Below are 27,445 nucleotides of genomic sequence, written 5' to 3' on the forward strand. Positions count from 1 at the left end.
AAGCACGGGCCACATCTAAGGAAGCCTCACCAGCCGAAAGATCAGGTGACTGAAATGCCAGCACAACAATTTCCTGATTAATGTGGAACTTAGAACCACCTTATGAAGAAAACAGGGGCGAGTGCTAAGCACCGCCCTGTCCTGGTGAAAAATCAGAAAAGGAGAACGACAGGACAGCGCCCCCAATTCTGACACCCTCCTGGCCGAAGCAACAGTCAGGAGAAAAGCAGTCTCCACAGTCAACCACTTGAGTTCCACTGACTCAAGAGTTTCAATTGGAGGACCCTGCAGGGCCCGAAAAGCCACCACCAAATCCCAAGGAGCCACAGGAGGAACAAAGGGAGGCTGAATCCTGAGAACCCCCTGGAAAAAGGTGTGGACATCTGGCAGAGCAGCGATCATACACTGGAACCACACAGATCGTGCAGACACATGAACTTTCAAAGAAGTGAGGCGTAAGCCTAGTTCCAAACTAGATTAAAAGGAATGCCAAAACCCTAGAAACACGAAACGCCTGCGGATCGTAGTTTCTGGACTCACACCACTGCAATTAAGTATGCAACACTATGGTAAATTCTGGCGGAAGCAGGCTTGCGCGCCTGAAGCATTGTGCTGATGTCAGAGGTGGAAATACCCTGGGACCTTAAGGAGGATGTCTCAAGAGCCACGCCGTCAAAGACAGACGACCCAGAACAGTGTAAAGGCAGGGTCCCTGAGACAACAGGTCCCGACGTTGAAGCAGAAGGAACGAAGCGTCGATGTAGAGGCTCCGAAGATCGCAGTACCAAGGACGTCTGTGTCAAGCCGGAGCCACCAACAGAAGTGTGCCGCCATCCTGCTTGAAGTTCCCAAGGACCCGAGGCAGAAGGGATATCGGAGGGAATAGATATGCCAGCTGAAATGTCCATTTAACGGACAGCGCGTCCACCAGGCTTGCACCGGCGTCTCTTTTCCTGGACCCGTACACGGGCAGCTTGTGATTGTGACGGGAGGCCATGAGGTCCACCTCCAGCAGTCCCCACCCGTCCACGAGTAGTTGATATACCTCTGGATGAAGAGATCATTCCCCGGGATGCTCGTCGTGACGGCTGAGGAAGTCCGCCTCCCAATTGAGGACTCCTGGAATGAAGACTGCCAAGATGCGTGACACCTCTGACATCGCTGCTCAACTGCGAGTCCCCCCCTGATGGTTGATGTACGCCACCGTGGTGGCATTGTTGGATTGAACCTGCACGGCCCTTCCTTGAAGAGCGTGACCAGACAACTGGAAGGCCCTGTACACGGCCCGAAGTTCCTGAATGTTGATGGGGAGAACCGCTTCTTCCGCAGTCCATCAGTCCTGAAGTAAAAGGGGGCCTGTTACTGCCCCCCCAACCCCGTAGACTGGTACCTGTCGTGAGCAGAACCCAGTCCGGGATCCAAAAGGGGCGACCCTTGGAGAGATGAGATGTCTGAAGCCACCAAGCTAGCGGACAGGCGCACCTCCGGAGACAACACCAGTATCTGAGTCCTGATCCATTGTGGTAGCCCGTTCCATTTGGTTAGAATCAGTCCCTGCAGGGGCCTGGAATGGAACTGGGCATACTCCACCATGTCGAATGCTGACAATATGGACCCCAGAACTCTCATTGCCGAGTGAACAGACACTCGGCAACTCTTCAGGCAACTGCACACCCGCAGTTGTAAGGAGGAAATCTTTTCTTGAGTCAGAAAAATCTTTTGCTGATGAGAATCCAGCAGGGCTGCCAAATGAACCATCCGTTGTGATGGAATCAGGGAGGACTTCCAATTTATCAGCCACCCGAGTGCTTGCAGACAAGCGATCGTCAGGTGTAGATGATGTAGAAATACCTCCGGAGAATTTGCCAACAAGAGGAGGTCGTCCAGATATGGCAGAAGCCGTATACCCTGGCTCCGTAGATGGGCGGCCATAACCGCCATAATCTTGGTGAATACCCTTGGAGCCGTGAAGAGGCCAAAGGGCAGAGCCTGAAACTGGTAGTGGTGTTGATGTATAGCAAACCTCAGGTACCGTTGGTGTGAAGGCGCTATAGGAACATGAAGGTAGGCGTCCTGGATGTCCAGGGAGACCATGTAGTCCCCAGGTTCCATAGCCAGAATGATGGAAGGCAAAGTTTCCATCCTGAACTTGGGCACTCTGAGGAACTTGTTCAGCGACTTTAAATTGAGGATAGGGCGATGAGACCCATTGGGTTTCTGCACCAGAAATAGAGTATAATAGTAACCTGTGCCACGTTGAGAAGGCGGAACGGGAACAATGACCCCTGCTTTCAGCAAGGACTATCGCTTCCTTAATCTGCAAGTCCCTGGTCTTGTCCTGAGAAGGACTCGTGCAGAACAACTGATGGGGAGGTCTGTGATGAAAAGAGAGGGCATACCCCTTCTCGAACAAAGGGCATCCGTGGTGGTGTACCAGAACTGGGCGAATTGAAGAAGTCGGCCTCCCACTCTGGGATCCCCCAGAGGGAGGCCCGTCCCATCAGGCAGGTGGTTTACCCTCCGGCTTGGAAGAAGGGCGTCTAGCACTCCACGCTTGTTTCTTAGGCTTAGGGGCAGCCTTAGTCGCCGACTGTCTCGGGAAGGACTGTCCCTGGGACTTTCCCTGAGTACGAAGGACCGACATGCAGAGGTCCTAGCCTTAGAAGATGCAGCAGCCGAAGGGAGAAAAGCTGACTTAGCCAGGGTATCCACAATTTTGACCAGGTCTGGGCCAAATAATAATTTCCCATTAAAAGGTAAGGCCTCTAGTCCTTTCTTGTAAATCCGCGTCCGCTCTCCAAGAATGCAGCCACAAAGACCGGCGAGCAGACACCGCTGCAGCCGATACTCTGGAAGTCAGAAGACTGGCATCCAAAGACGCTCCTCCAATATAGGAAGCGGCATCCCTCATCTATCCCACTAAAGCTCTCTGCATTTCCGGAGCATCCTCTGGAAAAGTATCTTCCAGAACATTGGCCCAGCTCTCAATGGCCTTAGCCACCAAAGAGATGGCCATGGACGGAGGGGCCACTGTCCCGGAGAGAGAATAAATTGATTTTAAACAAGTCTCCTATTTCCTGTCTGTGGGATCCTTTAGGGAGGAAATGGACAGCAAAGGCAAACTAGCGCTTTTGATTAAGCGAGCAACATGAGAATCCACCGCAGGCAATTTCCCACTTTTTGCAATGACCTGCAGGAAACTGATAACTAGACGCTAAACGTTTCTGCGGCTGGAACCTCTTACTAGGCGACTGCCAGGCCTCCGCCATGTGGTCAGTCAGCTGGTCAGATAGGGGAAAAACAGCCTAAGTCACTTTTGTCTCTTTGAAATTTGGACACTTAGGAGCTGGTGCGTCATCCTCTATATCAAGAATGGACCGCACAGCCCTAACCAATGCCGGCACATTAATGGAAGATTTCGTTTCCACCTCCCGTACCGGGGAATCCGAGTCAGAGTCCTCAAGCAATTCCCCATCATCCGAGGATGCCTCAGAGTCTGATACCTGCACAGACTGGGATGACGTAACCGGGCCTTTAGACGCCTTCTGAGGCCTGTCACTTCGTAGCATAGATTGAAAGGCTGAAGATGAGGCCGCCAAACTCTGGACTGAACTGGATAACACATCCACCCATGGTGGTTGACCCGCCTGAGGTAGACCTGGAAAGGGAATGACGGACTGCTGTGTCACCGGAGGGGACTGAATATACATAGGTAACCCCGTATATGGATTAACAGCATGAGGCCCAGGGGGAGACTGCAACAGATGCAGTATACCCTGAGAAGGGGGGGTGGCTGGTTGGGGTAATCCCCTCTGGGGGAGGGTAGTCGGGACCGCCAGAAGGTACGCGATGGAAGCCAGCACCTGAGAAAACACCGCTCAAGTAGGTTCTTGCGAAATTGGGGGGTTAGAGGGACCAGGTAGCTGCTGGCACCACACACTCAGCCCATCCTGTGATAAATCCTCCTGATTAACACCTGTGACGCAGCATTTGCAGGAAAACAGAGTGGGAGCCGTGGAGCGCTCAACTTCCTCATCAGACATGGTAAAATATGTTTGTTTGTATGTGTGTGTGTATATATATATATATATATATATATATATACACACACACACACATACATACATACATACACACACAGATATATATCAACGCCGTGGGGAAGTTCAGTGATTTACTCCTGGCGCACCCCCAAGCGTGCAGCACACAAGCCCACAGATATGGCACCATGTAGCACGCAACTGTATGTGACCGACCTCACAAATACATGAATTTATATAAGTGAGATCCAAGAAAAGCTCTTCCCACACACAAACACACCTGCCAGGGGTGTAGGAGAAGGAAAAGAATAGGTATAGACTGACAGTAAGAAGAAATAAAGCACAGAAAGTCAGCACTAGCAAAAGTCACATACAATGCAGAAAGTTATACTCACTGCACCTTTACACTACAATCAACCTGCCCAGATTCAGTGTCTGGGAGGGCTATAGTGCTGTGTACACTGTCCTACCATGGGAGAGGTACACAGGGGGACCAGTCCATTTTGCTGCCCGAAATCTGCGCTGCCTCTTGATAGAAAATATGGCAACCGGAGACCTCAGAGGAGTGGTCGCAGGAGGAAGCAGCTCAGCGTCGCCAGACCATGCGCTGGAAAAGCGCGCTGAGCTGAGGAGCTGCTGGACAGGGTAGGCTCTCCCCCCTGGCTAGCATTTAACCCCGAGGATGCCGGCTCCCACTGCCACTATATTCCCTGGTGGTCTAGTGGACACGCGAGGTATGCCTGCATAGAGGGGGAGCCCGCCGCTACCGCTAGCGCCTCCAGTCTGTCCCCAGAGACTGGGGGCTGAAGGCTGCATGCAGTGGAAGCGGTGACCCGCGACTTACCTGTTCCCCAGCGATCCGGCAGCAGCCTAGGGATCCCTCCAGAGTCCGGCTAGAACAGACTCTGGGGTCCCGCTGCAATCCCCAGACCTGTACTGGCATCGCAGCGTCGGCAGGGTGTAGGAGGGGCAGCTTGGACGTCCAAGCTGCCACTCTGAAAAGTGTAAAAAAAATTAAATAAACTCTTAAAAAAAAAAAAATAAGCTTAGGGGCTGCTATGCAGCCCCCCCCCCCCCCCGCGTTACAGGGTGACCCGACTCCAGCCGGGCACCAACTAAAACTGAGGTGCCTGTGGCTCGGGGACGGGGTATAGAGGAGGATGGACCCAGTGCATCCTGGAAGTAGCAAAAGCTTTAACTGCGTGGTGACCGTAGATCCAGATCCAGCTATACCCCAAGGTCAACCCTGTGGACCCTATTGACCCTGAAGTAGAAAACAATACTTTGGAAGGTAATTACTGACTAATTAAGCTAATTAGAAACTTCCATTTCCTTAGTCATTAGTCTTCAGCCGCTCAAAAAATGAAAAACACTGTACCTACATGAATAGCAAAAATCTCGCACCTGCCTGGCGTGGGGCTGCGCAGCGTGACCTCTGATGTCACACTCGCTCAGCCCACCGCACAGCCTGCCTGTCGGGGCAGCGCGCTCTGACCCCAAGTGCTCAGTGCTGCCTGGCTGCAGTTCAATTCCGTAAATCCCAGGATTCAAATCCCAGCGTTTTTTGGCCTAAAATCCAGAGATTGGCAACCCTAATTGGTTCGAGAGAGAGAGAAGGAATTGAGGGTGTGTTGATTGGTGAAGAAGGGGGAGGTTATGGGAAGAGAGACGTGCTGAGATATCATGACAGAATATGTCAATTTTATTTCTAAAGGAGTTGTCAAAGTTGTAAGCAGTAAGGAAGAAGCTGGGGATGGCAGGGTTGGATAGAGAAAGAATTTGAAGGTGTTGAGGAGGCGAGGGGGTTGGTTGCTAGAGCAGATATGAGGGTCTAAAGTAGGATTTCTTTGCAAGATAGAGCGGCAAAGTAGGACGCTAAAATAAATTTGTCGTGTATGAAGTTAGTGTTGGAGCAGGACTTCCACCAATGTTGTTTAGCTGCATGGGAAAGGGTCAGAGGATTACACGGAAGGAGCAGCCAGGGAACAGGAGGAGGTTGACTCCACCACTTTATTGGTGAGAGAGAGGTTTCAGTGATGGTAAGGAGACAATGCAAGAAACAGGAAAAGGTCAAGGACAGAAGACAGCTCACTGTGGACAGCTTTGGCATTCAAGAGAGCACAGGAAAAGGTGACAGTTTGGTGAGATTGGAGGGGTTGCGGTAACATATTAAGTTTGAAGTTTTATGGTGGCAGGAGCAGTATGAGGGGAGAGTAGGTATTATGAGGAAATCAGGGTTGGGGCACAAGTAGCTTTCAACTTAAAATGCAAATTTCCTTGTATAAGAGTGACTAGTACCTTTCAGAAACATATGTAAATTTTTCTAATAACATTTGAGATAAGACATTAATTATGTAGGGAAGCATTAATTCTATGTATACAAGATTTCTTAGTCTATTTAAGAACATTGCTATGAACAGATTCTAGTAGGTTACAAACAATAAAAATCACATTTTGGCAGAAATATAGTGTATGAATTTGTGAATTTTGAATAATGTATCAATATACTTTCTTTGTTACATATATGACAAATAATGTTATAGTGACATGATATTTTAATATGCTCCTTTTCTTCCATGGCTCATACCTGAAGTTATCAGTAATGCGGCATTTAGCTTAGATACATAACATGAACTGATGTTCGAAGATGTTCAGCAATGCAGAGTAAAGTACAGCTCTCTGATCAGCAATGCAGAGTAAGTACAGCTCTCTGATCAGCAATGCAGAGTAAGTACAGCTCTCTGATCAGCAATGCAGAGTAAGTACAGCTCTCTGATCAGCAATGCAGAGTAAGTACAGCTCTCTGATCAGCAATGTAAAGTACAGCTCTCTGATCAGCAATGTAGAGTAAGTACAGCTCTCTGATCAGCAATGTAAAGTACAGCTCTCTGATCAGCAATGTAGAGTAAGTACAGCTCTCTAATCAGCAATGTAGAGTAAGTACAGCTCTCTGATCAGCAATGTAAAGTACAGCTCTCTGATCAGCAATGTAGAGTAAGTACAGCTCTCTAATCAGCAATGTAGAGTAAGTACAGCTCTCTGATCAGCAATGTAAAGTACAGCTCTCTGATCAGCAATGTAGAGTAAGTACAGCTCTCTAATCAGCAATGTAGAGTAAGTACAGCTCTCTGATCAGCAATGCAGAGTAAGTACAGCTCTCTGATCAGCAATGCAGAGTAAGTACAGCTCTCTGATCAGCAATGCAGAGGAAGTACAGCTCTCTGATCAGCAATGTAAAGTACAGCTCTCTGATCAGCAATGTAGAGTAAGTACAGCTCTCTAATCAGCAATGTAGAGTAAGTACAGCTCTCTGATCAGCAATGTAGAGTAAGTACAGCTCTCTAATCAGCAATGTAGAGTAAGTACAGCTCTCTGATCAGCAATGTAGAGTAAGTACAGCTCTCTGATCAGCAATGCAGAGTAAGTACAGCTCTCTGATCAGCAATGCAGAGTAAGTACAGCTCTCTGATCAGCAATGCAGAGTAAGTACAGCTCTCTGATCAGCAATGCAGAGTAAGTACAGCTCTCTGATCAGCAATGCAGAGTAAGTACAGCTCTCTGATCAGCAATGCAGAGTAAGTACAGCTCTCTGATCAGCAATGCAGAGTAAGTACAGCTCTCTGATCAGCAATGTAAAGTACAGCTCTCTGATCAGCAATGTAGAGTAAGTACAGCTCTCTGATCAGCAATGTAGAGTAAGTACAGCTCTCTAATCAGCAATGTAAAGTACAGCTCTCTGATCAGCAATGTAGAGTAAGTACAGCTCTCTAATCAGCAATGTAGAGTAAGTACAGCTCTCTAATCAGCAATGTAGAGTAAGTACAGCTCTCTGATCAGCAATGCAGAGTAAGTACAGCTCTCTGATCAGCAATGCAGAGTAAGTACAGCTCTCTGATCAGCAATGTAAAGTACAGCTCTCTGATCAGCAATGTAAAGTACAGCTCTCTGATCAGCAATGTAGAGTAAGTACAGCTCTCTGATCAGCAATGTAGAGTAAGTACAGCTCTCTGATCAGCAATGTAGAGTAAGTACAGCTCTCTGATCAGCAATGTAGAGTAAGTACAGCTCTCTGATCAGCAATGTAGAGTAAGTACAGCTCTCTAATCAGCAATGTAGAGTAAGTACAGCTCTCTGATCAGCAATGCAGAGTAAGTACAGCTCTCTGATCAGCAATGTAAAGTACAGCTCTCTGATCAGCAATGTAGAGTAAGTACAGCTCTCTAATCAGCAATGTAGAGTAAGTACAGCTCTCTAATCAGCAATGTAGAGTAAGTACAGCTCTCTAATCAGCAATGTAGAGTAAGTACAGCTCTCTGATCAGCAATGTAGAGTAAGTACAGCTCTCTGATCAGCAATGTAGAGTAAGTACAGCTCTTTGAACACTTTGCAATTTGTTAACATATCAAATGAATAATACACGTTACAAATTTCATATTTATAGTTGCTACTACAGTTGTAGAGTAAAAAAGCAAATAAATAAAAACGCATATTAAGCAATTTGAAAATAAATGTTATGCTGTATGTCAATGAATCGCATGCATAGATTTAAAGAATGGAAAGTGTTTCATGATAGTGCCTTACCTCATATGGAAAATACAAGGTAAATGGTAAATATTTGAACGAGGTAAAAGGGAAACGAATTCCTCTATGCAGCCAGAGCCGCTTCTTCCTCTGTTTAAAGAAAAGAGAAGATTTCTTTTTCTTTTTATCTACTTGCTTTCTCCTGGTGTACAAATGCTTTCTTCGTTTACGTTTCTTTTTTTCCTTCTTGTTAAAGTGTTTTTCTACAATCTCTTTTACAGTAAGCTTTTTGGTTTTTGACTCATACTCTGAAGAATCACTGGAAGTAAAAGGCAATGCAGGTTGGACATTTGGCTTTACTGCTCCCCGTATCCTTTTAATTCTTGTAGGTGTACGTGTAGTATTAGCCTGAAACAAACTATTAATAGTAAAATAAATCTCTCTGAAATCTAATTATACATACATATTTAAAACACAAGTACAGCTCTTGTCAGAAACTAACATTCCATTATGTTAACATATGTAAAGGCGTGTATCCACTAGACGAGAAAAATGAGCGATTACGACATCGTTATCGTTCAATCGCTCATTAATCGTTCAGAAAAATGTAAGCAACAACCAGCGATGCGCGATCCCGCTGGTCATTTTTGGCATCGCTCATCGCCTGAACATGACGGTCAGGTTGAGCATGTTCGGGGATGAGGGAGGGTGCCTGTAGTCAGTATCGTTCAGTCTGGGCACTGCTCAGTATAATGAACGACTGAATGATAACGATATCTTTATCGTTCAGTCCTTCATTATCAGCGTTAAGCTCCATCCATTTGTTGCTTTAACTGATACTGCGTTGGGTACGGGATGCCGGCAGTCAGAATCCAAACGCCGGTATCCTATCCCTCACTGATGCCTAAACCTAACCTTCCCCTAGTGCCTAATCCTAATCTCCCTCTCCCCGCACCCTAAACCTAATGCTCCCCACTTAGTGCCTAGCCCTCCTGCTAATTACGCTACTTACCTTCGGGATGCCGGCACTCTGAGTGCCGGAATCCCTGCGGACGGTATTTTGACCATATCCCCCGATACTTGCATCATACAAAAAGCAGTGAGCAAGTATAGCCATTGCTGGACCAGGGCTGTAATCGACAATCTGAAGATTCAGTAATGAAGGAAATTAAACCGCTGCTTCAGCTGCTGGAACCCTAAATATTGGGGCACAACAATGAAGTGATGCCAAGTTTATTTTTCAAAATGAAGGGTTGGATTGAAAAGTCCTCACCGTAGGGGAAAGATGTGGGAGACCTCATGTCTTTTAGTTTAAAATACAATATTTCCATTTATTTGGGGTCTATTGATAAATTTAGTCCTTTAGTTTGTAAAACAGAACTTCAGGTGAAGTTAAACTCATTTAGAAGGCAAACAATTATGTTATTATTAGCCTTTATTTAAATAGTGCCACCATGCAACAATGACAGCTTTCTGCTTCCTAGAACTTACAATAACTAAATGTAGTGACGAGGCAGAACTGAGATCACCGACACAAAATACAATTACAACATACAAAATAAAATCAGTTTCAAAATACAGGTCCATCTGCACCATAACGACAATTGTATACCGCTATAAGCTACATATATTCAGAGTCAGAATGTGATAACAAAAAAAGACTGTAAATTAAAGGCTATGGTGTTTATAGGATGGATCAGAGCCTTCTGCGACACCGGCAGATCTAAACTTGGTAATTTATTTTGCAATAGAGGATCTAAATTTACAAATACAGTCTAATCCCAATTTAATTTTTTTTAAGGAACACTTAATATTTTGCCATTAAAAGTATTGTCCTTTTAAATTTGTGGCTTTATTATGCTGGGAAGCCAAACTGCTGTGACACCAAGGCCCTTATTTATTTGAATCTGCATTTCATATTTAGGAATTATCACGAGAATATATCAACATCCTCAAGTATGGACACAGGGCCTGATTCAGACCCGCTCGCGAGCGAATTGTTGATGTTTGGCCACTGCGCATGCCGGAGCCGGCTCCGACGTGCGCATGCACGAGACCCGGCCAGCGACGGGCGCTCCGTCGCTACGGGTCTCGCACCAAAGTGGGGCAGCTGTCGATTTTGATTGACAGCTTGCCCCGTTTTGGAGGCGGGCAGGGGGGGGGTGGCTGGCCAAACAGAGGCGTTCCCGAAGGAACGCCTGTCATTTGGGGGCGGCCCCACTGACATCACTCGTGATGTCAGTGGTGAGCTTCCGGCTCTGTTAGAGCCGAAAGCTCACTGGGGCTTGCGGGATCGAGACCCTACCACAAGGGTCTCGTCGCAAGCCCCATCACCTGGCTGTTGAAGTGAACAGGCAAATGTGGCAGCTCTGGGCCTGATTCAGACCCGCTCGCAAGTGCTGAGCGCTCGCCAGAGGTTCGATGTTGGCCCAGTGCGCATGCGCACGAGGGAGCCGGCTCCGTCGTGTGCATGCGCGAGACACGGATAGCGACGGCCAAGCCGACGGCCAAGCCGTCGCTCCGGTTCTCGCTACAAAGGGGCGTGCTGTCAATGGTGAGTGACAGCCGGGGGCGTGGCTGGCCAGATGGAGGCGTTCCCATGGGAACGCCTACCATCTAGTGCCGGCCCCACTGACACCACAAGTGATGTCAGTGGGAGTGCTCTCGGCTCTGTTAGAGCCGAAAGCTCACTGGGGCTTGCGGGATCGAGACCCTACCACAAGGGTCTCGTCGCAAGCCCCATCACCTGGCTGTTCGCAATAGCTGTGGGTGGTCACCCACAGCTAAGCGAGCGGCAAAGAGGCCGCACAAAAAACGCCCTGTTTCAGAGCGAGCGCTCTTTCAGAGCGTCCGGCTCTGAATCAGGCCCACAGCTTGAGAGAAAGCTCTGTCCCTGCGAATCCTGTTCACTGTATTTTTTGCAACAAATACAGTGACAGCACCTCCGCCGGCTAACGCTCCCCCCCCCCCCCCCCCCCCCTCCCCTCTCTCCTTACAAGCACCTGTGATGGACTAAAACATTCATTTGAGCAAACGCCATTTTGAATATTACAAATCCCAGAGGCAGGTGTGGGATCAGTAGTTGGAGGGTATGCTGATACTTGTAGTGCCATGTTGGAGGATCATGGTATGCCTCAAGGAGAGTTAGCTCTCAGTTTAGAAATATATAAATGTATGTGCTATTATCATGTAGTCTAAGAAAATACATAAATGTATGATCCAAAGTGGGTGCTATTATCATGTAGCGTTAGGACCACCAAAACAGAGATACCTTGGTGTCTTACCATGTTTGCAAATATATGTCAATTAGTTCTCTGTATTGCTATTGTGTATGAGAATCTCATTTGCTAGTGTGCTGGGGAATTCTGTGATTTTTTTCCCTGCAAAGCATAGTTCTGTCTGAAAGAATGTTTACTAGCAATGCAAAAATACAAACAAATCCCATATGGCACATACTGTATGCCCCCTTACCTGTCGTCATCATGGTATAGACTGGAAGATTCATGTGTACTGTTTGCACTGTCCCTTTCTGTGTCATATTCTGGATCACTGAAGAGCTCTTGGCTTTGTGGAAATTCAAGACTGGTGCCATCTCTGTGTTCATACTCTATATGAGCATCGGCCATTTGTGATGCTACAAAAGTTGCCCCAGTTTATTCTTAAAAGTAAACATTAGCATAGAACAGTTTAACCATAAGAACGATGCCTTAGGGGAGTTGCAGTCACATCAAAACTTTGCATACCAGGCTTTGTGATTCGCAAACTGTGTAAAAACAAAAAGTATAAAATGTTAGTAGAATAAAGTATTCCGGATAGCCATAATTACATAATAAATGCTTTGAAAGCATTCGGTATGATTTACCACCGGCCGAATAATTGAATCCCCCCCTAAGAATGGCAGGAAAGCACAATTTACCTAATTTTGCAAAACTTCTCAGTAAGATATTTCTGACCTAGGAATGATATGAATAAAAAAAAAATACTGATACTGTAGGGCGCCTGATTCAAAAAAGTTTGGGAACCACCGATATAATGCGTGCTGGCTGTTACCACACTGGCCAACATTTGCATAGTTTTCCACAGACAATTTGCTACTCTATAGTGTAGGCAGACCTAATGCAATGAAACCACCATCGTAACTAATCTATCAGCATGTTTGAGACTGTGGGAGGAAAGCTAAAGATCACCTGGAGGAATCCGAGGCATAATATATATTTTCTCCTGAAGAAAGTAAATAGAGCTGAAACGCTAGAAGTTTAGTGGAGCGCGAGTTATTATTACAATTGCCAGAGTGCCGCCGTCATGGTAATCAGACAGATACATATTTGCCTGTGCTGGATCTGTACATTACTGAATGTATATACACATGTCCTATAACACTCCTTACATTCAAGTGTTTTAGGGAAGATCTAACAAAGCTTGGAGAGAGATAAAGTACCAATTTGCTTCTGTCATGTTACAGGCTGTGATGGAAAAATTACAGCAAGGAACTGATTGGTTGGTGCTTTATCTTTCTCCAAACTTTGATACATCTCCCCCACAGTCTTTAGTTGCATTTTCGGATTTTTCGTATATTCACCACTTAAGGCAAAAGTTGTTGGAATGAGAACGCAGCGCCATACAACATGGGAAGAAGACAAAGCCGTGACTAGCGACAATTACATAACAACAACACGCATTACCTAGGAGCGCACACCCGCTGCAGGGAGGGAGAGGATGGATAGAAACACACAAACATGTGCCAGTACGCCGGCCACTGACACACCGAGACGTGCACCACCTGCACATGCGCACTGAGCACTTCCTAGTCACAAGACTGAGAGAGGCTAGAGTACGGTTTATTGTGCGTCGCTTGGTAAGAGCCATTTTCTTGTGGTCAAAAGCTTGTGATTCACTTATTCGCGGTCTTCGAGAATATGGACATTTTAGTGAAATAATGTAGACAACTTTTTGATCACCTGATAAATGTTCATGATGCTGTAACTGGAGTTATATGTACTTCGGACACAAACTATCAGAGATAATCAATGAGTAGTAGAGTTAAAGGTAAGTATGTCTGGTATCTGACGACGTTACTCGGAGACTTTTGGTGATTTTGTTTTTTGGGTGACAAATTAGATTCTGGTACCTAGCATCATACATTTCTTGTATAAGTGTTAGTGTTCCAAACATAAATATGCCCCCCCCTTCCCCCCCAATAAATAAATTATATGGAGTCCAAAATGATCTAATCGTATCATACTCACACCTATGTACTTTTTTTGTTCCTATTTTGCATATTAATTTTGTTTATCATGTTAACTATTACATCATGCTTTACTGTGCTCTGTATGGTGTTTTATATGTTATTTTGAAATGGTATTTTTTTAATTATTGTTTATTTTATTACATACACATGCCTGAACGCAGACAAGAAGGCATCTTTTTAAAACATAAAATAAATTGTTGCAAGGCATACTTACAGAATTTATATACTGCATTCTCATGGACGTTGGATCAGCCCTAAACATAGATCCCCTTCAGTATTTGTACCCTGACGACATCAGTTACTATCCAACGTCATTCCTTACTATCCACGTGGACATAGAGGCGATTTATAAACCTGTAGCAAATGACGAGAGCCACCGTGCCCGAAGCGCGGCAAGCGGACAGATTTCTTCTTTTGGTGGTCTTTATGGGCAAGGAACCGCACTTCCACCCTCACTTCACGTCACTTCCAGGTACAAATTCTGAAGGGGATCTATACACTACCGTAAATATTTGGTGACCTGTTGATTGAAAGGGTGCCTTGTCTATGGAAATAAAGGCAAAGCAGGACATAAACTGCGTTATGTTTATTAAAAGTGTTGTAATCACACTAAAAATGTCTTAAGCTATGTACACACCTAACATATATCTGCAGATCGAGTGATCTGCACATATGTCTGTAGATGATGGTTGTTCATACACACTAAACAATCATCTTCCATCTGCTGGCCCAGGGATGCGCCGCGCCCACCTTCCTGCACCTGCCGCTGCAAGTGTACAGGCAGTCATCTTTGCAATTCTGTCATTGCTAATATGGTAATGCAGCAGGCATCACTGACAGTCTGCTGCCGCTCTGCGTACAATCACGCAGGATCTGTTCTGCACATATGCGCAAAACAGGGCCTGCGCACGCACATATTCCCGATATCGGGAATTTGCGTTCAGCAGTACATATTCGTACAGTGCTGTATAAGGCCCTAAACACTATGACTGTGTTACTTTTGCAGTCTAGCTGCCCTGTTAGGGTTCAAGCTATGTGGTAGTGCCCTGAATGGGGGCTAAGATTTTGTTATTTTGTTCCTGAATGCTGACAGTAAAGCTCCATTTATTTTCATTTAATCTGAAAAGCTACGTGTGGACCCTTATTTAAGCATCTAGACACTGCACCACTGACCCCTCTACCGAGCGAATTACCCCAGAATAGCACAAAATATATATAATCCCATTTTATTTTATTTTTATAAGTCAGCTCACATATGTGCATACTACTGTATATCTACAGGGATAGTGCTGGTGCAAGTGAACACTGATAATGATGACTAGCGTGTTAGTGCATATTATGTTGTGAGGCAGCAGAGTACCAGTGAGTACATTGCGCTGTGTTGGAAAAGGGGCCTCTGTAGGTGAAAACTGAATCCTGTTTCAAATGGGTTACACAAATACCCAGTAGGTCATCACAATCTGGTAGCATAATTGCCAAAACCCCTTACCCCATATCTATTGCTGATGGCAATGTTTTTTCATCAGTGCTAAGATACAAAAGATACAACATGCAGAAACTCCTATTATACCTTGTAATATAATTGGGTCATTTTATAATAACTGGACCCGAATTCTGTGTATCTGGCCCAAAGATGTACATGTCATGCTGCATAAGGTAATGCATAAACACATTTATGTATTAGTGAATTATTTGCACCATTTCGTATATATCACTGTAAGCTTCAGATTGTGTTGTGATCTGTAATATTCATCAGTGAAGAAAGATATGTTCCCACTTGTTTAACTTTTTAATGATTAATATTGTTCTTTCAGTAACTGAACTTTAATCTCTTCAGGAAACATCCATCACTGTGGAATAATGGCAGACACTGAAAGTTGTGCCCTTCATGTACCTGCCCTGGAGGATATTGCGAGAGGTGAGTTATAATTCATACGGTGGTTTTTCTACTTTACAGTTAAGCATTTCAAAGCTCAGCTGCAAAATGTAAACTCTTTCATTTATTTTTTTATTTTTTAACATGTTTCCATCTCTCTGATTTGTGCAGGCAATCGTACCCAGGAGTTGGGCAACTGATTTTTAACTGCAAAGAGTATAATTATTAATAAAAATTGTAAACTGCTGATTTACTGTAAGCATTCTTTAAAAAAATATAACTTTTTTATTTGGTTAAATGTAAGACCTGCTTGATTATCTGACACGCGCATCTTTTCCTAATAAACATCTAAAAATCCCATGTGTAGAATTAATTTATTTTGTTGTTTTAAACTATTTTAAGGGAGAATTCATTCGTTTTTTTTCGTGACTATAAGTAATGGAGCTATTCAATTGTTTAGCTGACAGGCGTGACTGCTGCGGGTGTCCATTACTTATAGAACATGTCTCAAACAAATGTGTTGGGTTTAGGAGCATTAAAAAGTCCTGGTTAAAGCAGGTGCCAAAAATACTTTTCACGTATGTCATAATTGGGTTTAAAAATAGTCTTTATAGAAGAGAATGTAATAGAAAAGGGAGTGTAGTAGATGGGAGGAAGGTATGGGATTGAGTAAAAACGATGGGTGGAAGGTACTAGTATCGATGTGGCGATTGGTAAGGTGAGAGCCAGAATTGTTGATAGTTTAAGATGATCCTGCAAATGGGGGCGGGAGGAGTGATTATAATGCTACTACTCTCTCCCAAGTTTTGTGGAGGGCAGGATTCCCTGTCATTAAGTAAGTTATTTAGATACTCCATTGAATAAACAAAATAGATTTGAATCAACAGGACATTTAAACCCTGGGGGTAGATTTCTTCTTACCCTCTGTAGCAATCAGCTGATACCTAAATATCTATAGTTAAAGACCAAGTGCCTTTACTGCTAAAGGTGCCCACACACATACCGACTTGCTCCCAATCAGCCAATGTACACGATTTCCCCTGAACTCTCCCCAGGCAGTCGTGGTCACGATTTGGAGTTAAAAATGTCCAATCTGACTTAAGATCTATCTTGCAGCCAGTGCATTGTATCCCAGATTGTGTACGACGAGCGGGGACGCGCATCGGCATCGTGATCAAGTGTAGAAACTCACGATTTGGCCATTTTTTCAATGATCTGTCGTCACGATTCGTCGAAATCTGCCAAATTGGATGAAAAGTCGGTATGTGTGTGGGCACCTTTAGGATAATTGGGACTGATTCTAAGCACTGCATTAGTTAACTTTCCTACAATTCTCCAGATAAAGTTGATGTTGCTTGGACTCAGGGGGGAATGGCCTTAATGACGAAATTACATCGATCCCGCTATAACGTCATTAATCCTTGCTCCTTCCAGGATATAGATTGCAGAACATTTTAAAATTCACTAAATAGGGGAATGCGCATTAAAAGTGTGATATCTCCCCCATCTTGGCGTCCACAGGCTCGGGGTGCCCTCATTTGAAAGAGGGCAGGCTCCATTTTTAAACAATATGACTCTGTGCTGATTATGTGTGATCACCAGAGGACAACCCTGCACTGCTGATAACCTTTTTCAAATGATGTGCCGCCTTTAGTAGTTAGTTCAAGTGCTTATCTTATTCTGAAAACCTTTGTGTAGAATCTTGTTATTTGCTGATTTGGAAAGGTGTATTAATGCCGAATCAAGAAACAAGAAGTATTTATTTGTGGTGGTTACAAGATAAAAAATACACACAATTTCTTTTATACCTCTTTTCCACACTGAACACTGATTTCAAGCTGTGTCACAATGGCTTGAACCCCGTTTACAACGCAGGCTGGACCCAGGATATTGCCGGGGCTTACCTCTGCCGGCACTTGGAGAAGTGGGAAATGCCTATGTTGTGAATGGGACCTGGGTCGGATGACCCGGGATACCCATTTCCACTGAGCTTTACCTGGGTCTTACTCGCGTAAAACCCTGCTCGAAACCCGGGAAGAAATGCTAGATCAGTCAATCCGGGATTATTTCCTAGGAGTCTTTTCCACTGAGCCGTGACCCGGGTTGACGTGGCAGTGGAAAAGGGGTATAAGTTAGCTTTTTGCTATTTCAATAAAAAAATAAAAAACACTCTTCACAGAATTCAAAGCCATGCCATAGGTTATCTATTTTTCAAAATGATATGTCTTGTTGAGCTAACATATTATTCCTACACATTTCATGTGTTTCATTCAAAAAAGAAAAAAATACATTATCATATTCAAATGCTGATTTTACTATAAAAACCCATGTGTAGAATCTGACTGTTTTGGAAAGGCGAATTAATGCCGAAGCAAGAACCGCAAAGTATTTCATGGTGATTACAAAATAAAAATACAGACATTTACTTTTAGTTCACTTTCTTGCAACTTTCTTTGGCCATTTTGGGTAGATTGTTTTTGCCGTGTGAGGAGAAATAAGAAAACATGTTATTTTCTAAATAATTACTGATATTAATGGTGAAGGGTTTAAGGAACATCATATGTACCTAAAGGTTCCAGTACTACCACTATTTCTCCAGTAAAGGTTAAAAGTCAGGGAGTATATTTTATGCAGTCTAGATGGTACGAAGTACAATCTGATGTCAATTACAGTACGTATTTCCTTTTTTTGTAACAATAATGGAGTCTTTGATATGTTTGCATTCCCCCGTTTGTAATGTAGTGTTCAATTCTCAATCTCAGTGGACTTCATATGGCTCAGGTGACTGTGTTCAAGGCATAGTACAGTGTTATAGGTCAGTCCTTTATGGTTCACTGATTAAGTACAGTCTGATGCTCTTAACCTAAGTCAAGTGTCTGAGTCTGGATGACTTTTTCTGGGCCTGTCTAAAACTTTGGAAGTATGGAAACCATATTCCTTCTTCTAAAATGTGAAGAAAATGTCTGATACCCATTTTGAACCATGGCAGAGAGAGTCCATTGAGGTGGGCAATAAGCGGCTCCCCTAGCTGTTGAAGAACTACACATCCCAGCATGTCTTGCCACAGTTTTGCTATTTGGCCATGCGAAACTGTCCCGGGCATGCCTTGCAATTATAGTTCAGCAACAGCTGGAGGATTGCTTATCGCCCACCCCTGGTAGATGAGTTCCCTAGGTGGGGGATAAGTGGTGAGGGGTATGTAGAAAGTTTGAAAATCAGCATTTATTTTGTCCCAGATAGATAATGTGAATTTGATTGTCAGAATTTCATTGAGTCAACTGTAATCACTCCCCTGACGTGGTCGTATCTCATGCGACCACACCAGGCTGGGCTTTCCCTGATAAGGTCTGCATATTTTTAATATAATTTATACTGAATGGGGGTTAAATAGCTCTTTTTTTACATAATTTCATCATTAAAAAGAAGTCGTTTTTTCATCCATGGGTTAGAATGGCACACGGCTATTTGGCTTAGCTGGGGTGTTTGACAATATCTGAGTTTTAGATGTCCTTAACCTAACAAATTAGCTGCATTGTGATTGGATGGCTTTCTTGGAAATAAATATTGGCAGGGTTTGAAGCACGCAGAATTTCTATAACGGGCGTTTCTTTTGATCTTATTAATTCTGCACATCCAAGAAATATTATTTTGGCCCATTTCACATAACATAGTTAAGGTCAGTAACTAACTTCTTTTTTTTTTTTTTGCATGGTTCTAGTACTTGAAAGTGGATTAAAGAAGAATTATGCAGATGTGCATGTTAATGTTGTGGACTGCCCTGATCTGACACAGGACCCATTCAGATTCCCTGTAAAAGGTATTCTTCTTTTTTCTCTTATTTATATTAATATATTTTCTTTTTTTTTTTCCTGCCAAACAAAATATAATGAATTAGACTGAAATACAATGTGTTGTGTTTACAATTGGAAAAGTTACAGTCTGGGCGGTGTTTGGCACTATAAACATATATTCCTTTGTACAAGGTTTGTTGTATTATATACTTTAATACTAAATACATATCACTTACCCACTATAAACACGGATATGGCTCCTAGACATGTGTCCCTATTAATTGCATTTAATATCCTTAGATAATGTAAATGTCATTCCCCAACATCAGTAGTTACAAGGTTCTATCTCTGGGTAGGTTGCATTGAGCAGGTAATTCTCTGGGTGTGTGTATACAATTCCCTAAAGACCTCTGAATTTTAAACTTTTGTCTGTTGAACTTAAAATAACATTGTCTTCTTTCACTGCCATGCCAACACCAAGGGCAGGAGCAAATACATCTTTATTAGTTTTTTCTACTGCAAGGTCCATAGGCTATCCACAGGATACCTTGGGGTTTAGGCGATGGCGGTAGTCATCAGGCACCACAGAGTTAATTTTCGTCTCCCAGGATGCATTGGGGTCCCTCTCCTATACCTCGCCCCCAGGCCAAGGCACCTTCAGTTTCGTAGGTCCCCGGCACAGAGTCGGTTCACTATTCAGAGGGGCCAGGCAGGATTCCGGTGCCTCAGCTAGCGGAGACCCCGGAGGATCCCTGGACTGTGGCCGGATTCACGGGGGTTAAGGTAAGCGGCGGGTACCCGGGGTGGGGACCCACCAATTCACAGTCTTATTGTCCCCAGGGTAGGAGGCGCCTTACCACAGCGGTCTGGCGGGCTGTGACAGCGTTCCTCCCCAGGGCCTGCCTCCTCTGTATTGCTGGTGCCCATTTTCTATAGGCAGAACGCTCGTCTCCTTGGTGGCTACGCGGTCCAGGTCCCCCTGCATACCTCTCCTCAATGATAAGGTCAGTGTGTGCAGCACTATTCCTACCATACTATGTGTCTGTGTAGTTGATTATAGTGCCATTATGCAGATGTGTGCATTGTATGTCACTTTAATATGCTAGCGCTGTCTGTATACCTTTTCTGTCAGACTATATAACAATATACTTTTCTGATTTTCTGTAGCCCTCACAACAAGTGTTGTCAGGGTGCTTAATATACCTCACATTTGTATATATATTTATTGTGTGGTTTGACACAAACGGTGCCCACTTCCTTCATTTCTATGTCTGTTAGTGAGGATGATGTGCATGTTTCCACCCCAGTCCTCCTGTCCTGTAATATCAGTCAGAACAGGTGGTGTCGGGGTGTGTATTATACCTCACGTATGTGTGGTTTGTCATTTACGGTCTCACTGCAGGGTGAAGTGTGGGAGACATGGTGCAGGAGGTGTTATTATCCTCCAGGCCCCTCTGTTGTCTGTCACCTTGGAGAGCTATTCTTTGCTCCGGCATTGACGTTCCTGGTAGGACGTTTGGCTGTTCCACCTGTGGTTTCCCTGATGGGGTTCCACAGTAGTCTGTTTTGCCCTCACAGGGCCTGCCTCAACAAGTTCACCCAGGCAGGTTCCCTCTGCGCCGCCTACATGGGTACATACCCTCTCTACTACAGGTCACACCCTGGCGGATTGTCCTCCAGTTTCTGATACAGGGGGATAAACCCCTTGGACCGGGCTTGGCGCCTATGCCGTCGTCTAAATCTAACTGATGACGATGATCTGACATCTGGGAGATTCTAGATGTCTCTGACTCGAGTCCTCTCCATGAGAGGCGGAGACAAAGTTTTAAGTTACCGTTCTGCCTTGGTTTTAGAGGAGGCCGAACGCCAGCTTCTCGGTCTACACGTGCTCTGTTCAGGGAAATTAAGGTTACTTCTGCAGAATTTCTTTTATCTGAAGTGGAGCACATGGACAATACCAGCCTCAAAGGTGCCTGGCTTATGCCTATCCCTTTTCTGAGGAACATTGTCCCAACTAGGAATCGCCTCCAAAAGCGGTAAATTCTCACATGCTGCACTTACTTAAAAGTACTGCTTTACCTATGCCGTCCATATCTTCCCTAGAAGATACTACGGATACTAAGGTCGATGTATTCTCTTTCAGGGGCTATCTCCTGGGTGGCCTAGACTTTGGAGTTCTGGGTAGACTCCCTAGTGGAGTCCTTCCTTCAGATGCTACCAGAGATCAGGTCACTCTGGTGGGTAAGCTCCGCAATTCAGCCGCATATACATATTAATGAGGCTGCTTTAGATGTCGGTCTCTTAGCTTCCTGGCTTTCGGCTGCTGCTGTGTCAGCTTGCAGTTCCTTATGGCTGCGCTCTTGAGGAGCGGACGTGGACTCTAAGAAAGGATTAAAGTGTTTGCCTTATAATGGTGAAATCTTGTTTGGTCCGGATGAGATAAGATTGTGGATACGTTGGCAGAGGCTAAGTATGCATGTCTGCCTTCGGTATGTACTACTTCTGGATCCTGGACCTCGTCCTTTCGGCCCCAAGGTAAGCCTACGGGTCAGCCCTTTCCTAGGCAGACAGTCCTCAAAGACTGCCAAGCCCAAGCAGCGGGCCTGGAGTACAAGTCCTCAGCCGGACTGGACGGGCTCCCCTTGAGGGATCCCAGGGTGGGAGGCCGACTTCTTCAGTTCGCACAGTGCTGGTGTCAGACCACCACAGACACTTGGGTAAGAGAAGTGGTCTCTCACGGGTTCGTTTTCTTCTTACGCAGGAGGCCTCCCCATCAGTTTTTCTGCGCAGGCCCTCTGTCAGACTATGACAAGGCCCTACAAATCCAGAAAGCAATACAATCCTCTAGTCATGGTACATGTCCCATTCCCTCAGGGAGGAACGGGTTATTACTCCACTCTCTTTCTGGTTCAGATACCGAACGGAGCTTATCGGCCTATCCTCTATCTCAAGTCCCTGAACAAATTTCTCAGGATACCTCGGCTCTGGATGAGAACCCTATGCTCCATTATACTGGCTATGGAACCTGTGGATTTTATGGTGTCGCTGGATATTCGGGATGCATACCTGCATATTCCAATTGCTTCCTCTCACCAGCTTTTTCTCAGGTTTGCTATACAGCAGCAACATTTCCAGTTTCGCGCTGTGCCGTTTGGCCTCTCTACTGCACCTCGTGTGTTTCCCAAAGTTATGTCTGTGCTGGCAACCCATCTGCGGCCGCAGGGTTTCCGCCTGATGCCTTTCCCCGGACGACCTCTTGCTGTTGGCAGCGTCTCCAGAAGCACTTCACCTCCGTCTGCAGCTACCTATGTCTGTGTTTCAGACATGCTCCATCTGGGAGCTCTGTTGGATTGTGCACAAAAAGAAATACAGGTACTCAACTCCAAACTAACTGATTGTATATAAATAAATACATTTTTGCAGTGAATAGAGGTTTTTGGCATAATCTTGGCCAAGGTTATGGGCCTACCCACCAAATCCAGGTAACCTCTGTCGGGTAGGTCCCTAACATACTAGGGTTCAAATCCAGAGCGCAGGACACCCCAAACTAGCCCAGCTAAGCCACCCCAAGACACCGCTCTAATAAGATAGGTGAAGTGTAAAAGAAATAGTAAAGCGCAGCTGCATATAAGGAATAAAAATAAAAAGTGTGAAATACAAATATAAAAAACAGACAGTGAAGCGTTAAAATGTATTGAAGGAAAAATGTGTTATACTGCGGTGCACTGAGGCAGATCAACCAAAGCAATCCAAGGGGACCCACCCCCCAAAAATGAACCAAAGCTGCACTACACAGTCTAAATATTTGCAGGACTTACCTATATTGTGCCTCTGACTGGTGTGCATATTACTAAGCCAGACTCCATGCTCTTAACCAATGTAGTTGGGGGTGTTAGCCTGAGTGGAAAGTGTCTCAGGCTTTCCAGGTGTGCAAAGTAACGCACTGATTGGATTTATATAGTAAATGGGCCTCAGACTGCACACCCTGATCACATATATATATATATTATAATATAAGTGGAGGTGCTACCTGTGGAGACAATTGATATATGCACAAAAATAAATATTTATATACAATCTGCATTTATATACAATATTTATATACAATCAGTTAATTTGGAGCTGAGCACCTGTATTTCTGTTGCAGCCTGTTTTGTCACCCCCGCCTTCCATGCAGCCTCCTGTGTCCCCTCCTGCCTCTTGTGTCCCCTCCTGCCTCTTGTGTTCCCTCCTGCCTCCTGTGTCCATTCTAGCCTATACCTGCTCCTCTTCCTTTCAGCATCCTCCTGCTTTGGCGCTGACAGCTCCTCCAGGCTCGGGAAGCTCTTCTCAGACCCAGGCAGGAAACAGTCACAATTGTTACATACAGTGAGTGCGGAGTATGCGCAGCGTAACTTCTTCACGTTACGTCGCACATGGGAGGCAGAGGTCGGGACGGGAGCTGCTGCTAGACTTCCTCCTGGGCCTGGCTGGGCAGGTGAAACGGCTGCCGCACTGGTGTTCACAGCTGCTGCAGTGTCTGAGTGCTGTGGCTGGGTAAGGTGAGCCAGAGGGGGGAGGAACACAGTTCTGCCCCATTACAGCCCTCTTTAACCCCTGATCAGCTGAGTTAAATCCGTGGTCAGGGGCGGTTTCTAGGTACTCGGAACCCCCCCTGCATGCGCGTGTGCCTTTAACTCATTAATATATATAGGGTTATTTTTCTGGAAAATACGTTCAGGAACTGTTGGCGGAGCTACTGTGGGTGGAGCTATATCAAAACAATCATTTATATTCTTTATATATATATATATTAGGGGTGTGCACCGGCCACTTTTCGTGTTTTGGTTTTGGATCTGGATCTTTCTTCGTGTTTTGGATCTGGATTGGTTTTGCCAAAACCACCCTTCCGTGTTTTGGGTTCTGGGTTTTGTGTTTTGGATCTGTATTTTTTTGAAAAAAAGCATAAAAACAGCTAAAATCACAGAATTTGTAGGTTTTTCTGCTCCTATGCTATTATTAACCTCAATAACCTTAATTTCCACTCATTTCCAGTCTATTCTGAATACCTCACACCTCACAATAGTGTTTTTATGTCCAAAAGGTTGCACCGAGGTAGCTGGATGACTATGCTAAGCGACACGAGTGGGCGGCACAAACACGTGACCCATCTAGGCGTGAAACTGCAGTGGCAGACAGGATGGCATTGAAAAACTAGGCCCCAAACTGTACATAATGCAAAGAAAAAAAAGAGGTGCAAGATGGAATTGTCCTTGGGCCCTCCCACCCACCCTTATGTTGTATAAACAGGACATGCACACTTTAACAAACCAATCATTTCAGCGCCAGGGTCTGCCACACAACTGTGGCTGAAATGATTGGTTCGTTTGGGCCCCCACAAAACAAGCTGGCAATTTATCTGTCCCTGCACAAACTGGCTCTACGGAGGCAAGATGTCATCCTCATCCTCCTCATCCACCGATTCCTCACCCTCTTCAGTGTGTACATCCTCATCCTCACAGAGTATTAATTCGTCCCTGCTGGAACCACAGGTCCCTCTGTACGTTCTGGAGGCTGGTCTCCCTGGAAGAGTTGATAATTCATTTTATGAACATCATCTTCTCCACATTTTGTGGAAGCAACCTCCTACGCCTTTCGCTGACAAGGTTCCCGGCTGCACTAAACACTCTTTCGGAGTACACACTGGAGGGGGGGCAACTCAGGTAAAATAGAGCCAGTTTGTACAGGGACCTCCAAATTGCTTCTTTTTCCTGCCAGTACAGGTACATGCCTGACATGCCTACTTGGATGCTGTCACCGATGTAATCCTTTAACAGACAGACGCACGCTTGTCGCTGCTGCTTTGAGGATTCAAGTGCGGCTACAGCCCACACAATTCACAAAGACAGAAAAAAAAAAAGAATATTTTTATTGTTTGTGGAGCACACTTTGAGGGTTACACCACCCTTTAACAGACAGACGCACGCTTGTCGCTGCTGCTTTGAGGATGCAAGTGCGGCTACAGCCCACACAATTCACAAAGACAGAAAAAAGAAGAAGAATATTTTTATTGTTTGTGTAGCACACTTTGAGGGTGTCACCACCCTTTAACAGACAGACGCACGCTTGTCACTGCTGCTTTGAGGATGCAGGTGGAATCTAGACGGGATTTGGAACCGAGGACACACTACCTCCATCAATTGTCTAAATCCCACTGCACTAATGTCGGATACCGGACGCACGTCTAACACCAACATAGCAGTCAAGGCCTCAGTTATACGTTTTGCTTCAGGATGACTGCTGTCGTACTTCATCCTCATCGCTAGGGACTGTTGGAGGGTCAATTGTTTAGTAAAAGTAGTGATGTTCCTACTTCCTCTCTGGGATGATGAACAACTCCCAGCAGCAGCAACAGTACTAGGAGGAAGTGGTTCTTGATCTTTCCCTATTTTATTTTTATCGGAGAAAGTTTGGTCCTCCATTTATGTTATATTGATATATATACGTGCGGCTAAAGCGCACACAAACACAGAAAATATTTTTTTATTTTTGCTGGAGAGTAGTGCACTTTGTGGGTTACACCACCCTTTAAGAAATGAGCCAGCCGGCTCTTTACTTATGGGACACAGGCGCACGCTTGGCGCTGCTCCTTTGTTGATGCACGTGCAGCCACAGTGCACACAAGTCACAAACACAGAAAATATATATTTTTTTGGTTTGGAGTGTACTTTGGGGGTTACAGAACCCTTTAACGGTCAAGCCAGCCGGCCCTTTACTTATGACACAGGCGCACGCTTGGCACTACTTTGTTGATGCACGTGCGGCTACTGCGCACACAATTCACAAACACAGAAAATTTTTTTTTGGTTTGGACTGGAGTGTACTTTCGGGGGTTACAGCACCCTTTAACGGTCTAGCCTGCCGGCCCTTTACTTATGACACAGGCGCACGCTTGGCACTACTTTGTTGATGCACATGCGGCTACTGCGCACACAATTCACAAACACAGAAAATAATTTTTTTTTTGGTTTGGACTGGAGTGTACTTTGGGGGTTACAGCACCCTTTAACGGTCAAGCCAGCCGGCCCTTTACTTATGACACAGGCGCACGCTTGGCACTACTTTGTTGATGCACGTGCGGCTACTGCGCACACAATTCACAAACACAGAAAATAATTTTTTTTTTGGTTTGGACTGGACTGTACTTTCGGGGGTTACAGCACCCTTTAACGGTCAAGCCAGCCGGCCCTTTACTTATGACACAGGCGCACACTTGGCACTACTTTGTTGATGCACGTGCGGCTACTGCGCACACAATTCACAAACACAGAAAATAATTTTTTTTTGGGTTTGGACTGGAGTGTACTTTCGGGGGTTACAGCACCCTTAACGGTCAAGCCAGCCGGCCCTTTACTTATGACACAGGCGCACGCTTGGCACTACTTTGTTGATGCACGTGCGGCTACTGCGCACACAATTCACAAACACAGAAAATAATTTTTTTTTTGGTTTGGACTGGAGTGTACTTTGGGGGTTACAGCACCCTTTAACGGTCAAGCCAGCCGGCCCTTTACTTATGACACAGGCGCACGCTTGGCACTACTTTGTTGATGCACATGCGGCTACTGCGCACACAATTCACAAACACAGAAAATATTTTTTTTTTTGGTTTGGACTGGAGTGTACTTTGGGGGTTACAGCACCCTTTAACGGTCAAGCCAGCCGGCCCTTTACTTATGACACAGGCGCACGCTTGGCACTACTTTGTTGATGCACGTGCGGCTACTGCGCACACAATTCACAAACACAGAAAATATATTATTTTTTTAGCACTTGGGGGGAGCACCCCTGATGGACAGAGCACCCCCTGGACAACACTACAGCACCCCTTTAGGACTGGGACACTGCACAGGACTTTGGAGTGGACACAGCCCCTATGGAGAACTGACTGCACAACACAGTCCAGCCAGCCCCTATGGACTTTGAAGTA

At 45.1% G+C, this 27,445-nt stretch overlaps 2 protein-coding genes across 3 annotated transcripts in view; one reads left to right on the forward strand and one right to left on the reverse strand.

Annotated features, from left to right (window-relative positions):
• The window catches only part of TAF1D (TATA-box binding protein associated factor, RNA polymerase I subunit D), a 32,063-nt gene extending 18,658 nt beyond the window's left edge, over positions 1–13,405 (reverse strand). The window contains exons 1-3 of the mRNA XM_088445913.1: positions 13,244–13,405; positions 12,033–12,324; positions 8,622–8,979 (exon numbers count right to left, since the gene is read on the reverse strand). Coding sequence (XP_088302039.1) covers positions 8,622–8,979; positions 12,033–12,187 — 513 coding nt within the window. The 5' untranslated portion in view covers positions 12,188–12,324; positions 13,244–13,405. The remainder of the gene's footprint in view (positions 1–8,621; positions 8,980–12,032; positions 12,325–13,243) is intronic.
• The window catches only part of BKGD (beta-keto-L-gulonate decarboxylase), a 48,979-nt gene continuing 34,858 nt past the window's right edge, over positions 13,325–27,445 (forward strand). Inside the window, exons 1-3 of one of the 2 annotated variants that reach the window (XM_088445912.1) lie at positions 13,325–13,416; positions 15,647–15,727; positions 19,404–19,502. In XM_088445912.1, coding sequence (XP_088302038.1) covers positions 15,670–15,727; positions 19,404–19,502 — 157 coding nt within the window. In that variant the 5' untranslated portion in view covers positions 13,325–13,416; positions 15,647–15,669. Of the gene's footprint in view, positions 13,417–13,462; positions 13,608–15,646; positions 15,728–19,403; positions 19,503–27,445 lie in introns of those variants that run through there. The other variant, XM_088445911.1, reaches the window with a different exon arrangement.

This window comes from Taudactylus pleione, unplaced genomic scaffold, assembly GCF_031769625.1.
Source record: "Taudactylus pleione unplaced genomic scaffold, aTauple2 ptg000391l, whole genome shotgun sequence".
NCBI lineage: Eukaryota > Metazoa > Chordata > Amphibia > Anura > Myobatrachidae > Taudactylus > Taudactylus pleione.